The sequence below is a fragment of the Protopterus annectens genome, chromosome 15.part0 (assembly GCF_019279795.1).
Source record: "Protopterus annectens isolate FY-2018-M chromosome 15.part0, PAN1.0, whole genome shotgun sequence".
Taxonomy (NCBI): domain Eukaryota; kingdom Metazoa; phylum Chordata; order Ceratodontiformes; family Protopteridae; genus Protopterus; species Protopterus annectens.
Genome location: NC_056749.1, coordinates 694,727,644 through 694,742,300, shown reverse-complemented (window position 1 = coordinate 694,742,300; position 14,657 = coordinate 694,727,644). Strand labels below are relative to the sequence as shown.

General features: G+C 37.0%; 1 protein-coding gene across 1 annotated transcript in view; it reads left to right on the top strand.

Annotated features, from left to right (window-relative positions):
- The window catches only part of LOC122789871 (adhesion G-protein coupled receptor G4-like), a 464,784-nt gene that overhangs the window by 163,504 nt on the left and 286,623 nt on the right, over nt 1-14,657 (top strand). Inside the window, exon 3 of the mRNA XM_044057305.1 lies at nt 9,026-9,121. Coding sequence (XP_043913240.1) covers nt 9,026-9,121 — 96 coding nt within the window. The remainder of the gene's footprint in view (nt 1-9,025; nt 9,122-14,657) is intronic.

Here is a 14,657-nt window from a genome sequence, read left to right as displayed (position 1 = left end):
GAAATCCTCCAAAGCAAACTTCGAGTCCAAATTGGCCACATCTGCTAGACACAATCATAAGGCCTTCATATATGTCTGCAACCTCGAAGGAATCACCCAGATCTGTTCAGAACTGGTGGCCAAGGACACCACATATACAAATGCCATAGATATAGTAAACTTGCTGGGTGACAGATTCAGCGAAAACTTTACCACTCTGTCCCCCCCATCAGTAAATTAGGACATCCCCAGTACCTGTCCCTGTCCCCTTATATCTAGGGAACAGGTCATCATTGCTCTCTCAAAGGCATAAAATACAGCCTCCATGGTACCTGATAACAACCCAGGCTGCATCCTACATGAACTCAAGCAGGAACTTGCAGCACCATTAGGCACCCTATTCAACCAAAGCCGGAGTACTGGCTTCATCCCAGCTGAGTGGAGGGCAGCCACTGTCATCCCTTTACACAAAGGTGGAGCGTCCAGCCATGGTCATCCCTTTACACAAAGGTGGAGCATCCAATGTCGTCCACCGATCTAGGAAATTATAGACCCATCAGCTAACTAGCCTGATCTGCAAGGCCATGGAACAAATTATCATGGAGCTCATTAACAAGGACATTGGTAACCTCCAAACACTTGACCCCCACACAGTTTGGCTTCATCAAGGGGAGGTCATGTCTGCTAAATTTGATCGACTTCTTTGAGACAGTCTGTAAAGCCATGGATGATGGGAAGACTGGGCACAGCACCTACTTTGACCTGGCCAAAGCATTTGGCATTATTACCCACTCGGACATAATAAACTCTCTCAACTAGGTATCACTTCATATGTTACTAAATGGGTAGCAAACTGGCTCAATGACAGAACCCATATAGTCAGAATAGGGGAAGTCACCTCAAGCAGTAGACCTGTAACAAGCGGCATACCCCAGGGACTGGTCTTGGGGCCTCTGTTATTTGGGATATACTTTTCTGAGGTGCAGCCCAAAACCAGTGAGGTATGGCTGACCAAGTTTGCAGATGACTACAAGATGGATGCTGTCATTAGTTCCTCTAGTGATGTGGACATTCTCTAAGTGGGTCTCACTCAGACAAATGACTGGTGCCAGAAACATGGGCTCAAGCTGAATACTAAAAAATGCATCATCATCCCCTTTGGGGAGAGTGACATGCCCAGAAACTATCACAGTAATAAAGTCCTAAGCATGCAATCAGTCATGAGGGATTTGGGCACCCAGGTTGATAGCAACCTGAATTTTGACCACCATGTTGCTTCCATTGTATGGAAAGCCTTCTACATGGCCTACCTCATAAGTAAGGGTATCTCATCCAGGGACAAGGAGGTCATAACATCCCTGTATTCTTCCCTTATAAGGCCCATTATTGAGAACAATGCCCCTTTCGACATATACCTCACAAATCACATGCAGCAGCTGGACAGACCACAGAGGTTCCTCACCAAAAGAATCCAGGGCCTCAAACATCTACCATACATAGGCTAAAAGTCTTATCCCTCTACTCAGTTTCATACATACTCCTCAGAGATGACCTCTGTCTAGCATACAAGGTGATCACAGACCCCACCTTGATGGGACTGCTGCATATCTGCAAGTCAAGCTCCACTTGAGTAACCCAGGACGCAGTCTCAACCTGGTCTGTGACATCAAGACTTGTTGGTGGGACAGATTTGTGTCCCAGAGACTCCATCTATGGAATAGACTTCCTCTCCACATCAAGCGGACTTCCTCTTTACCCCTTTTTAAGCACAACCTGGATAACTGGATAGAAAAAGAAAATATACCCCTTGGATTCCACCCATGTCCCTGCTGGGCAGGGGCATTGGGTGCTGGTTTGTCTAAACATGGGCTAAACTCTTGGCTTGGCTTATAAGGGCCTCAGAGCCAACAGCCTAGTAACCTCCTTTGATCCAATAAAGGTAAAAGGCTTGAAACAGAGACTAGATTACTACAGACTTCCTCAGGGCTATAGGAAAAACGATTGAAAATATGCAACTTATACCACTGGTTACAATGAAGATTAATATTCATCTGTATGAGGAAGGTGGTATCACAAATCAGCAATTTATGATAAATATTGTATGAGTTATCCTCAGAGGGCAAGCTTGGATTTATGTTCCACTACTGTCACTATAGTAGTGTATAAGGTGTGCTGTACCCCAAGGTGCTGTCCATTAGATGAAATATTAAACAAAGGTCCCATCTCCTTGAACTGGTTATACCTCACCTAGTTGTTAAAGATCCAATGGTACTTATCAAAAACAGTAGGGAAAATGTCAAAAAGTAAACACTGAGTAGAATAACATTTTACTCACAATAAAAAAGAGACCTCCTTATTAAGAAAACAAATAATTTGCCACTTAAATTTTGTGAGGGGCAGTTGAGTGGTGTAGGTGAGGCTTTCTATTCACAGCAAACAGTCTCCAGCTTATCCGCTGTGATTTCCTCAAACTGAGGAAAATAATCCCTCTAATATATCTTGGATCTGTCCAGGAACTCCTCCCAGTGGGCTGGTCCTCATACACCTCCGACAGAAGGTACCCATGGGAAATCCTCAGAAGGTATCCTGGCCACTTCATCCAACTGCTCTTAATATAGAGGAGAAATAGCTTTACTGTAATATCCCCCTAGACTCATACTTCTCAACTGTCCAGATTTTCATGGAACATCCAGATTCTTGCTTCATATTTTTTGTCTAGTCTTCATAAAATATGTAGTTTTCTGGCAAATTATTGAGGTTAGAAGTCACAAAATAATACTACATAATGACAGACATTTGATTTTCAGGCTTCAACTCCTTCAGAAAATACATAATTCCATACCTATCATAATAGAAACGTTCTAAGTTTATAGGAGCAGTTATTAAAATCTGTTGATATTTTTGGGCTTTTGTTCCCCCCCCCATTATTTCTTGGACAACAATTGCTTTGTCCAGATTTCTTGCACTGAGATGTTGAAAGGTATGCTGAGACTGCTCAGCAATTCACTATTATCTAGAGCTGCTGTGTGAGGGAGTCTCACTTCTGACTCTTGTCTCCATGATCTCAGCTTTTCACTTACTAGCCTGAGCTTACAACTGTAAGTGAGGATATGGCAATAGATTAAAACACCATGCTCTGTTAAATATGTAGAACAGGCAAACAACTTTTATTTCATAACTAATTTTGATCAAGTAACAAATCCCCAAAATATGCTCCATATTTCTTCTTCACTGCAGTCTGTACTTAAATATTCAGTTTTTAACACTTTATGAAACATTTTCTCTTTAACTGGTACATTTCTATGAACCACCTAACATAAAAAATGCAATTTTATATCTTGATCATATTTGATCTTTCCCAATCCCCAAACAAGTGCCAGAAAATTAATCTTTCCATTTACTTACCCAACCCTTTCTTGCACATTCAGTCCCAGCTGCACCTCACTTCTTCCTATTTATAAATCCTCTTTGGATACCTCCTCTGCTTTAACGGTAGCCTTTCTCGCAGTCTTTCAGAACTACACCATACTTTTTTCTTACTGCCTAATGTAAAGCAAATTTAAGATACTTGAATATCTTATAAAACAAAAATAAGAAAAAAGACAGAAAAATGCCTCCAGATGAGTCTTTCGTAGCAACTAGCCTTTCTTCCTCATACCTGTCCATAATCCCTCACAGGACACAGGCTGGATATCCAAAAAATGAAAAGGAAATCATGTAGTATGCCAGCTTCAAACTCTCCTGGCACAAGTCGGTTGGCGAAAAATAAGGATAAAAAAGGTAATTTATTCTCTGATTACGCACTGCATCTTAAACAGGGATATGATCTCACCTTGTTAGGATAAAGATGGTGATCAGTGAATCAATGAATATGAGGAAGGTAAGTGCTAGAGATTGGCAGCCTACAGCAAGTGATCTAAGCACCTGCCTGAAATTTTAAGAAGAGCAGATACTACATATATTCATGGAAGGTTTTCTCTTTTAGTGAGTTTTAAAAATAATGGCATGACATCAGATAGTATAATTCTCATCTTGTTTGCTTAAGAATTCTGGGCAAAATCAAAAATAATGGTAGAATAAAGGCTCAGAATCAGAAACATGTTTAAATATTGCTCTAATTCGCTTAAAAAGTAACTTAGTAACACACTCTTCAGATAATGCATAGACTCCTATTAGACAAGTACTTCAATTAAAAAGACTTGAGTTTTATCAAATAACTTGGCAGTTTAGCCTCTAACTTTCATAGCACTTGTGCACGTTGTTTATCCTTACAAACAAAAATCATCATCTGCATAAATCCTTCTCAATAGTATTACATGCTACAGTGAACTTCATACCCCCCCCCCACGTCTTTTGAGAGTCTCAACTATTTGTTAAAGCTATTTGATAAAATTAGATTTAGGGACTATGATTTTATGCAAATTAACTCACAGTTTTAAATAACAGATGACCATAGATTTCAGAAAAGGTCAAAGAGAACAGATTTTGATGGTTCAGGCACATGTGCAGGTGAGAAGACGACAATCTGGTGAAGATTTTTTGGGACAGACAGGAAGAAGGTAAGAGAAATGAGGGAATCCAATGAAGAGGTGGATGGAATGTGTGTGAGAAGATCTGTGAGAGTCAAACATAAGTGTTGAAGAAGGCAGGAGAGTGCATTGAACGGGGAAAGATGGTGACAAGTGACATGACACCTCAACTTCATGTAGAAAATGGAAAAAGGGGGGGTTGATAATAATGATGGGCATAGATGTCTTTCTAGATACCCCATATATCATCTTAATATACCTAATAACCCTCCAAAAGCCTGCATGCTTAACTAATTCAACAATTCTGTATGCTATGTTGTTATACAAATTTACCATATCTAATATTGACAAACTCGTCCATGAACTCTTCTTTATAACATAAATAATCTTTAATTCACCAAACAACCTTTCCAGACTGATGACCCCTACTTCTTCCAGTTATTAATATATCTCTTAATCGTTTATTTGCAATATAGTGGCAAACACTATCGGTAGTAGTTAATCATTTTGATTTCCCTGTCTCACAGTTTTTGTATCTCTGCAATCATATCTTCAAGTGAATTTCTTTATTTACTTGTTTGCCCCTATGCCAATCATTTAGTGCAGTTATAACCAAGGTCATTTGTCATTCTTTCATTTGCATATAAAACTTAACACCCTGATCTGCATTTCTGTGGTACACTCTGTAAATGTATCTTCTTCAGCACTTGCTGCACTTCTTTTACTTATATTGTGATTTATTTATTATTACAACGTCAGGGACGCAACAAATAGCACACTTGTCTTTGGTGCAGAAGGCTGCGGATTCATTTCCCACACTGGCTAGATGGATTGCTGACGCAGTACAGCATAACAGGAGTGCTACATTTCTGAGTGTTTCAGTCTTCAGATGAGGTGTTAAACTGAAGGCCCCACCTGTCTGAGATGGTGGTAGTTCAGGTGGATATAAAAGATACCAGGATACCTACTACTGAAAAGAGTAAGGGAAGTTTCCTGAAGCCCTGGTCAAATTTTCCCAAGTAGTAGTATCAATACCACCGTGGGTCTTCCCTGAAAAGAGGATCGTGGCCTAGTGGGACTACCCTTGTCAACAAAGGATAAACAAACAATTGTCTGTGCTGGTAATTTAAGACACTTTCTTCTCTGTGTGACCAGTTTTATTCCATTTTCTTAAGCTTTCTGAAGGTTTTCCTCTGCCATTGTTAACTGGCCTTTCAAGTCTGTTATCTATACTCACTTTAAATACACTTTCCAACAGTCATTCGTACAACATAACTTAACTACTTTAGAAATGGGTTTCACCTTTATATGTCATTGTTCTTCCTCCTATATTCTTCTTTCTTGCCCAAAAGGTAAATAAAGTGGACTACAAGTTTCCCTGAATGAGTTCAACAGATATATGTACGCGTTTTATGATTCTGTTTCATGTATTACTTTATAGTTGTAATTTTATGGTTTTGTTTTATGTATTATTGTAACTCTGGGTGTTTCTCCCCAGGCCTCTGCTGAAAAGGGTTCACCGCCCAGAAGTTGGACTTTCATGGTAATCAAGGGGAAATAAATAACTAAATACATAAATAAATCCCATCTGGTACCATGGAAGTGGCGTTTCTGACCATACTGAGAGCAGAGGTAACCACTTTGGTTACAATTTCATATTAAGTTAAACTGTCCATCACTGTTGTGATCTGTGAAGAAAAAATGGAGACTGTGCATCATTTTTATTAATACCCGTTTCTTGGAAGATATCTCATTTAGTCATTCCCATTTTTCAAAAGTTTAAAGCTCACCTTGAACTATAGCTGAAAATATATTGAGACATTATCACCTGGTTAATGTCATATCTATTCCTGCCTTCTTTTCCCTGTTTGTACCTTACATATAGCTGTTTCAGGCTTCTCCCATATTCATTAACAAATATGAAGCTGCCTGTCACTTCTAGTGCAGTAATCTTATTTCTGTCCATGAGCTAATTTTCACACCACTTACTCCTCCTTAAACTAATGTACTATAGATTTGAATATCTACATTCCAAATCAGAGCTTATTAATTGTCTTCCTCTCTTGGGTTGCCAAACTGTACACTAACTCTACAGATTGCATGCCTACTCTATTTACACCGCTGTGATTTATATAGTTTCCACCTTGCAGGCTGTTCATTGTCAGTCTCTCTCTCTCTGTTTTCTTACTGTATGCACTTCTACCTTAAACATTAATTTCTTTTCTATCTACATCATGCAGCTCCTATACTCTTCTTTAGATGATAGATAAGATCTAGGATACCCTATTGGAGAAGGAATGAATGTTCTCCAACAGGGTGTTAATGTACAAGTATCACCCATTTAAAAAAAAAGTCATCTTCACAGCTGCACATTAAACCATTGTAAATAAAACACTCAGCCAACAGTAGTAACTAGAACAGCAGCAGTAGTTATAAGGCCTCGGCCTTTTACTTTCCTGTCACCAAGTTCAGCTAAAAATGCTGCTGAGAAAATAAACATGAATGCATAGAGACCGAGTGACAGACTGAGAAATAGGGAGGGAGAGAGACAGTGAGCATACCTTTTGACTTTTTTATCAAGAAGTCTTGACAAAGCCAGCAATAAGGGAGCAACATAAGACCTACTGGGGACAATTTTTAAATACAATGCTAATTTATATAAAAATTAAAAAGAGCAAATGGTTTTCTATCAAAATGCACTTTGTGAACAATAAGAAGGATGAAAATGCAAGATTTGGCTTTATTGATGGACTATGAATCCGCAGTGATTTACCAAAAAAAAAATCTAACATTTTTGAAGGACAGAGCAAAAATATGAGGCAAATTTATGGACATTTTGCAAAATCAGGGACTTTTGAGAGGCAGTATGGATTGCATTGACTTGCACTTTAATTTCTTTTTTTCATTCATTTAATCACAAGACATCTGAGGTATACGCAGTCAAATGTCTGTCATTGATGGCCACATTTCTGTATGTGTACGTGCATGCTTGTGAGTCCGTACTTTTGTATCTCTGCATGTGTGCAGCGTGTGTGTGTGTGTGTGTGTGTGTGTGTGTGCATGCATGCGTGTGTGTGTATAGACGATAAATACTTACATAACTTATAATTTGGATATAAAACACTTCCTCCAACATTACATGCATTACAGCAACTTTGAATCATTAGGCAGAGGGACTATTTTACATGAATATAAAAATCATGTGTGTTAATAAACACAAATACAAAATAATTTAACAAAAAGCACATTATCTAAGCCCAATAATACCCTACAGGGTAAGCATTACAAGGAATTACAAAGGTGCAGCAGACCTCACAACACCCATAAGTGGTCCGTTAATTTCTTGCAACTCCTGCCATCTCTGCATATTCACATGAACCAATGGAGATCATACCTGTCATTCCCTTGTTATTTTATAACATTATGTTTGATAAGTTATTTGTTTGACATGATTCTGTTTTCTTGCCTGCTATACTTGTCTGTGATGTATTTAAGTACATAATACTAGAAGTATTTTTACACAGTACTAAAGTATATTCTTACGTTAAATTTTACATCCATAGTTCTTAGAACACTAGTAAGTTCAAATTACCTCTTCTTTCAGATAAGATTTATGAAGCACATTTTTTGAAATGTACTGTGACATTAAATGTTAATCATTTTTCATAAATTGTAAAATGACATTCTGTTGCATTTTTGTATTCATAGATTGTGCAATTCCATATTTTTGTACATGCATTTTGTATTTAAGTATTTTCTTGCATTTTTAATCAGCTTTTCAACCGGACCTCTGGTGATAAGGGCTTTTACTTCCCCACTCAGACTTTCATTGTATAAAAAATAATCAGATAAATAAATCAATAAAAGAGAACACATTTTTTATTATTGTTCAGAGATTAGAACTCATTTGAATGGAAAAAGTATTCATTGAATAAAAGTTTTACATTAACTGCTGTCTCAGTGTAATGGCAGTTAGCAATGATTCTGTGGTCGACAACTTGGTTCTAAGATGAGATGTATGCTGTCTTCAGTGTCCTCTCACATCAAAAGATGTACCATAAGTGAATTTGTGCATCTGGGCATGCATGTGTGTATGCATGTATGTATGTGTGTATGTATGCATGTGTACATGTGTCTCTGTGTGTGTACATGCATGTATGTGCATGTCTGTGTGTGTATATTTATTTGTTTATGCATTACTTTCTGTGCTTCATACGTATTAATTTCTAGGTTGTCTCCAGCTCTGATCTGACCATGAATTGGATTAAGTGGGTGAACGCATGAAAACAGTATGCAGAGTGCTTACATAACATAACCTCACTTGTGATGAGCAATTAATAATCTCCTAAGTTTGGCAAACAGAGAGAAAATTTACATTATGTTTCATATAAACACACTTCAGTAAGATTTTTTAAAATGAAATGGCTATAAATATGGTGTTGTATGTGCAAACAGAAGTCCAACTACCCAGGCATTCGATATTGTTGTTAATTCACTGATGCTGCATTCTTTTCCAGCAAGAATTATACAACCAACAACTTTATCAACAACTACAACAACCACAACCCTGTCATCCCATGCAGCTACCACGTTTACTGCTATCACATCCTCAGGTACAGTATTCACATATTTAAGGTTGCAAAAAATGTTACACTAATGGAAGAAAAGTTCATTTCTGTTTTTTAGAGAGTTAACGCAGCCGTCATGGTCACATTAACAGTAAAATGCAGTTCAAATAAATTCCATGCAGTCTGATAATAAACTAATATTATATTTAAAAAATAATTTGTGCATAAATCCAGCATAGTGATGTGTAATGTTATGAGACTGGAATGTTCCAGAAGCAAATTCCAAATACTTTTGCAAGAAGTAGAAACATAACATACAACTTCCTAAAAGCAGTGTGAGCCTGTATTTGATTTTATATAAACACTGTATTCATTCAGGTTAGTGGAATTCAGCAAATTCAAAATCTGCAAGATAACAGCATTGTGCCTAAATTGTAGTGATCCCTCACAGTATTTATCACTCTAGCACTAATGAATTATCTTTAGACTATGAATTAAGCTGGTGGTTATGAAGGCTGTGCATTTGTCAGGGTAAGGCTCACCTGTAACAATCTTATTGCCTAGATATTAAGCAAGTTCATTTCATGCTTGATGTAGCTATTTTCTAGGAGCCAGTTCTGAAGGTTATTTGCCATTAGAAAAATAAATCTGCATAACTTTGCAATTACAAAATGCTTAATATTTTCAGCAAGCAGTCAGATCTTAATAAATGGGATATGGATAACTAAGTAAAGTAGAAGCTTCTGACTCGTGATTGCCAACATCCATTTGTCCAGTACAGTTGTGTACACCTGAGGTTTAATTTGATACAAGCACAATTCACTGCCTACAAAATGGAGCAGTCTTACATTCAATTTTATAAACTTCAGCTGGGGGGAGAGGTGGAGTTCACATTCATGGCCTGAAGAAAACCCAATTTTCTGATATTTCCCCATCCATAGTCTAGTTTTCATATAACCGGGTTTAGGCATTTTCCATTAAAGCAGTCATTTGTACCTCATCTGCATAAATCTAATGTTTCTATTTACTTAAACTGCAATGGGAAATAATTTATTGATGACATTCCTAGCATATGAAAACACGGTGTTGAGAAATGTGAAGGAACACTATGCCTGGCTCCATGTGGCTGAGGGATGGAGCCTTGACTACTAGCCAGGTGACTGAGGTTTGATTAGTGGTCCTGGTACAGAAGCCAGCTCACACCTCCTGAGATTGGAAGGGCTGCACTCACTTTGACACAAACTGGACAGGGTTATTTCCCAAGTAGCCCAAACCACAGATGTAGAACAAAATTATTCCAAACGACAAAACCAGTAATATATCCTTTAATAAAAGCACAAAAACCTCTCTAGTGCCTTGGCATAAAAGCCTTCCAGGAGATAATACAAACAGACAAAAAACATCTCTTATAAAGATACATCAATTACTATAAATCAACCAATAAAATAATTATCTAATTCTATTAGCACTTTACAATAAAAATTTCCAATTACATTCCTGGTTTAGTCCACCAGGAGTTAAAGTATTATACTTTAAAATGAAGACTGCTTCTTTAGACAATAACTTATTTTTTTAAACAAATTGCATTTGTTGCTGTGACTTGTTCTAAAATACAGCCTTTTAAATCCACATAAGCCCCCCCATGCATTTCATTAAAATGGGAAGCTACAGGGCTTTCTATTTTTTTATTCTTGGTATCTCTAATATGTTCTTGCAGTCTAACCTTAAAAGACCTCTTACTCTCTCCAATATAAAACAGACTGCATGGACATTTGAGAGTATAAATAATGCCCACTGCATTACAAGTATACTCTGTTACTGGTTTGTATTTTATACCATTAATTTTGTCAAAATATTTAACTACATATGGACAAACTGAACAATTTCCACATGCCCAAGTACCTACCCTTATAATTTCATGGCTCATATTGATACTCGGTAAAGAAAAACATGCATGAACTAGCATATCTTTTAAATTACAACCCCTCTTAAATGAAATCAAAGGAGAAAGCCATACATTATTTAATTTATATCTTCCTTTTGTCAGGAAGGGCCAGTAATATTTTATAACCGTTATAATGTCATCAGAAAGTACATTATATGAAGTGATAAATCTTACTTCCTGTTTGATTTATATTTTGCAATGAATTATTACTATATTAATTTTTATTTCTTATATCTATTCCCGGGGAACATAGCTTTTCTAAAGATTTTCTAATAACTTCTTTAGTATATCTCCTATTTCTAAACATCTGACAAGAATTAAGAATTTCTCTCTCCAAAATATCAGACTCATTACATAACCTACTAACTCTTAATAATTCCCCATAAGGCAAAGAGTTCAGAATATGGTTCAGATGACAACTATGTCCATCCAAAAAGTGTCCATCATCACCAAATTTTCTATGTATGCTTGTATTAGTTTTTCCTTCTTCATTATTACCTTTCAATATTAGATCCAGAAAAACAACCGAATCTCCACTTTGTAAACCTTCAAATATTAAACCAACTGATTAGAATTTAACAAATTAACAAAATCTGTTATAAACTCCATACCTTCCTTACATAAAAAAATTAAATCATCTATAAATCTAAAATAATGAACTACATACTTATTATAAAAATCTAACCTATACAAAAAATAATTTCAAAATAACCCATAACCAGATTGGCATACATAGGGGCAAAAGGTGCCCCCATAGCTGTAACTTGTATTTGCTGGTATATTACCCAATTAAATTCATACAAATTATTAACTAAACTAAAATGAAGTAGTTCAGTAACATAGTTTGACACTAGACTATTTCCCCCCAAAAAATTCAAGAGCATCTATGCCTATTGAATGTTTAATACTTGTATGTAAGCTCTTAACATCCAATACAATCCAATAACAGTCTTTCTCCCATGGTATGTGTATAATTTTATCTAAAAAATCAAAAGAGTCCTTTATATAAGAATCCAAAGTTGTTACAAATTTAGATAAATAATGCAGCATAATTCCAATATTATGTAAGAAATAGTTACTAACTGCCACTATAGGGCGACCTGGTGGATTTACTAAATCTTTATGCACCTTGGGTAAACAATAAAATTTAGCCATAGTACAATTATATGTGTTAAATTTAACATCTATATTCTTTTTAGACAGATAGCCAAGTCTGTAGCCTTTTATTATAATATCTTTGAAATTTATCACAGCTTGTTCATATTCCACAATACTAGATAAAAAAAAAATCTGAATTTGCTTCTACATATGTTGTGAATGCATAAATAACCAAGACAACTTTCCTACTAGTAAGCAGCAAAAAACTGAGTCTGAATCATAGAAAGCTGAAGCAAGGAAACGTTTTTCAGGCACGTCTTGCTCTTTGCTCCTCAAGCTTTTGAACAGCAGCAGTTGTAGCATTTTTAGATTAAAAGCTTAAAATTTCACATCATTCATCTTTTCAGAGCAGTGCCTTACTTGTACCTCATCAGTTAGAGCTCAATTTCCAGAAGTAATACATAGTGAAAGTAAGCCTTCTCATTTCCTGATTTCAGAATCAAACCTCCATCAGTCCACCTCACACCATATGACTCTACATCATTACAACTCCTTCCACCTTCCCATTCTCTCCCCGTTGCACCAGCTCATACCATACTCCTCCATAAGTCCACCTCATATCATACAATTTGACCCCATTACACCATCTCACACCATATATTATTCCAAGTCCTCACACCACCACATTTTCCTCCATCACTCCATCTCACACCATCCCATTCTTTTCCATTACTACACCTTACATCATACTATTACCACCATTCTATAAAGTCAGACTATACCACTGTACTCCATTACACCAACACACTATACAAATCTACTCCATTACAACTCCTTCTACTATGCTATTCTCCTCCATCACACCATAGGATTCCACTCCATTACAACTCCTTACACCATACAATTCTCTTCCATCACACCACATCACACCATACTATTGTTTCATGACACAAACTTACAACATACTGTTTTCCTCCATCACAGTTCCTCACACCACATCTCTCTCCATCACGCCTCATCACTTCACAATGTCCTCGTCCATCACAACGCCTTACACAAGAACAGTGACCTCCATCAGGCCTCTATACACAATGCCATCCTTTTTCATCACACCTCCTTAAATCATTAATTTCTCCTCCATTACATCACTTCACACTATGCCACTCTTCATTTCTCCATCATATACTACTTCATTCTCTTCCATGAGATCACCTTACACCATGCATTTCTCCTCAGTCACACCAACTAACATTATAATGTTCTCTTGCAGCAGACCACATCACACTATATTGCACTCTTCTATCACATCTCCTTGCACCATATAATTAGGAACTTAATATAGGAATAATTCTGCAAGGGATGACTGGAACCATAACCTGCATAGCCATATACACATTTAAGTGGACAAACATAAAAAGTCTTGCCATCCTTATCAAGTATTTAATTCTGCTTATTTCAAAAATAAATCAGGGTATTAGAGGACAACCATGGCATACATCTGTGTCTATCCATCCAGTCATAGAACTAGACAAAGTACTAATGTCAACTCATTCCATAGGCTAGAAAATACTATTTTAGGAACCTATCCTTCCAGCAAGTCTTGTTTATGTTTTGGAGTAGATTTCTCTCTTACAGGTGTTTGCAGAAGCAATGGCCATGCGAAGAAAAAGGAGGTCAAATAGGACTGAGCCATTCTAGACTCAGGTCACATTGGAGCATCTGCGAGGGTACTATGTATTACTAATAATGATTACTACTACTATTATTAATGATTACTGAGAGTTGTACTAATATTTCAGGATAGTTGAAAGAGTCAATAGGTTTAATTTTTTTGGGTTAGAAATCTTTGAGGCCTTTTCAGTTCAGTGATATGCATGGATCTGTGCATACCAAAGAGGACATTGTATTTGATTAAGGGTCTGATGAAGGAAGAATACAGGGGTAGGCTGGCACAGATCCTTGTAACTATAGACCCATTAATCTCACTAGCCTCATTTGTAAAGCTGTGGAACATGTTATCCCAGACATCATTAGAGAGTATATGGAAAATTTAGTAACCATGAACCATTACCACTTTAGCTTTGTCAATGGAACATCCTGCCACTTTAACCTCATTCATTTCTTTGTTAAAAAAAAAAAAAAAAATCACCAAAACATTTGATAGCAGGTACACAGTACACATCATTCTCACCAGTCACAACTCCTTAAATCATATTTGTTTCTTCCTTCATAACCGTTATACACTACAATTATCACAAAACCATGTACCAGACCTTTCATCTTCTTCATACATAGACCATTCCATTTTCCTCCATTTCCCCAGCAAACACTACAAAGTTCCCATCCATCACCATACCACCTTGATTATCCCATTATCCCCACCACACCACCTTATACCATCCCATTATCCCCACCACACCACCTGGTACCATACCAGTATCCCCACCACACCACCTTATACCATCCCATTATCCCCACCACACCACCTGGTACCATACCAGTATCCCCACCACACCACCTTGTACCATACCAGTATTC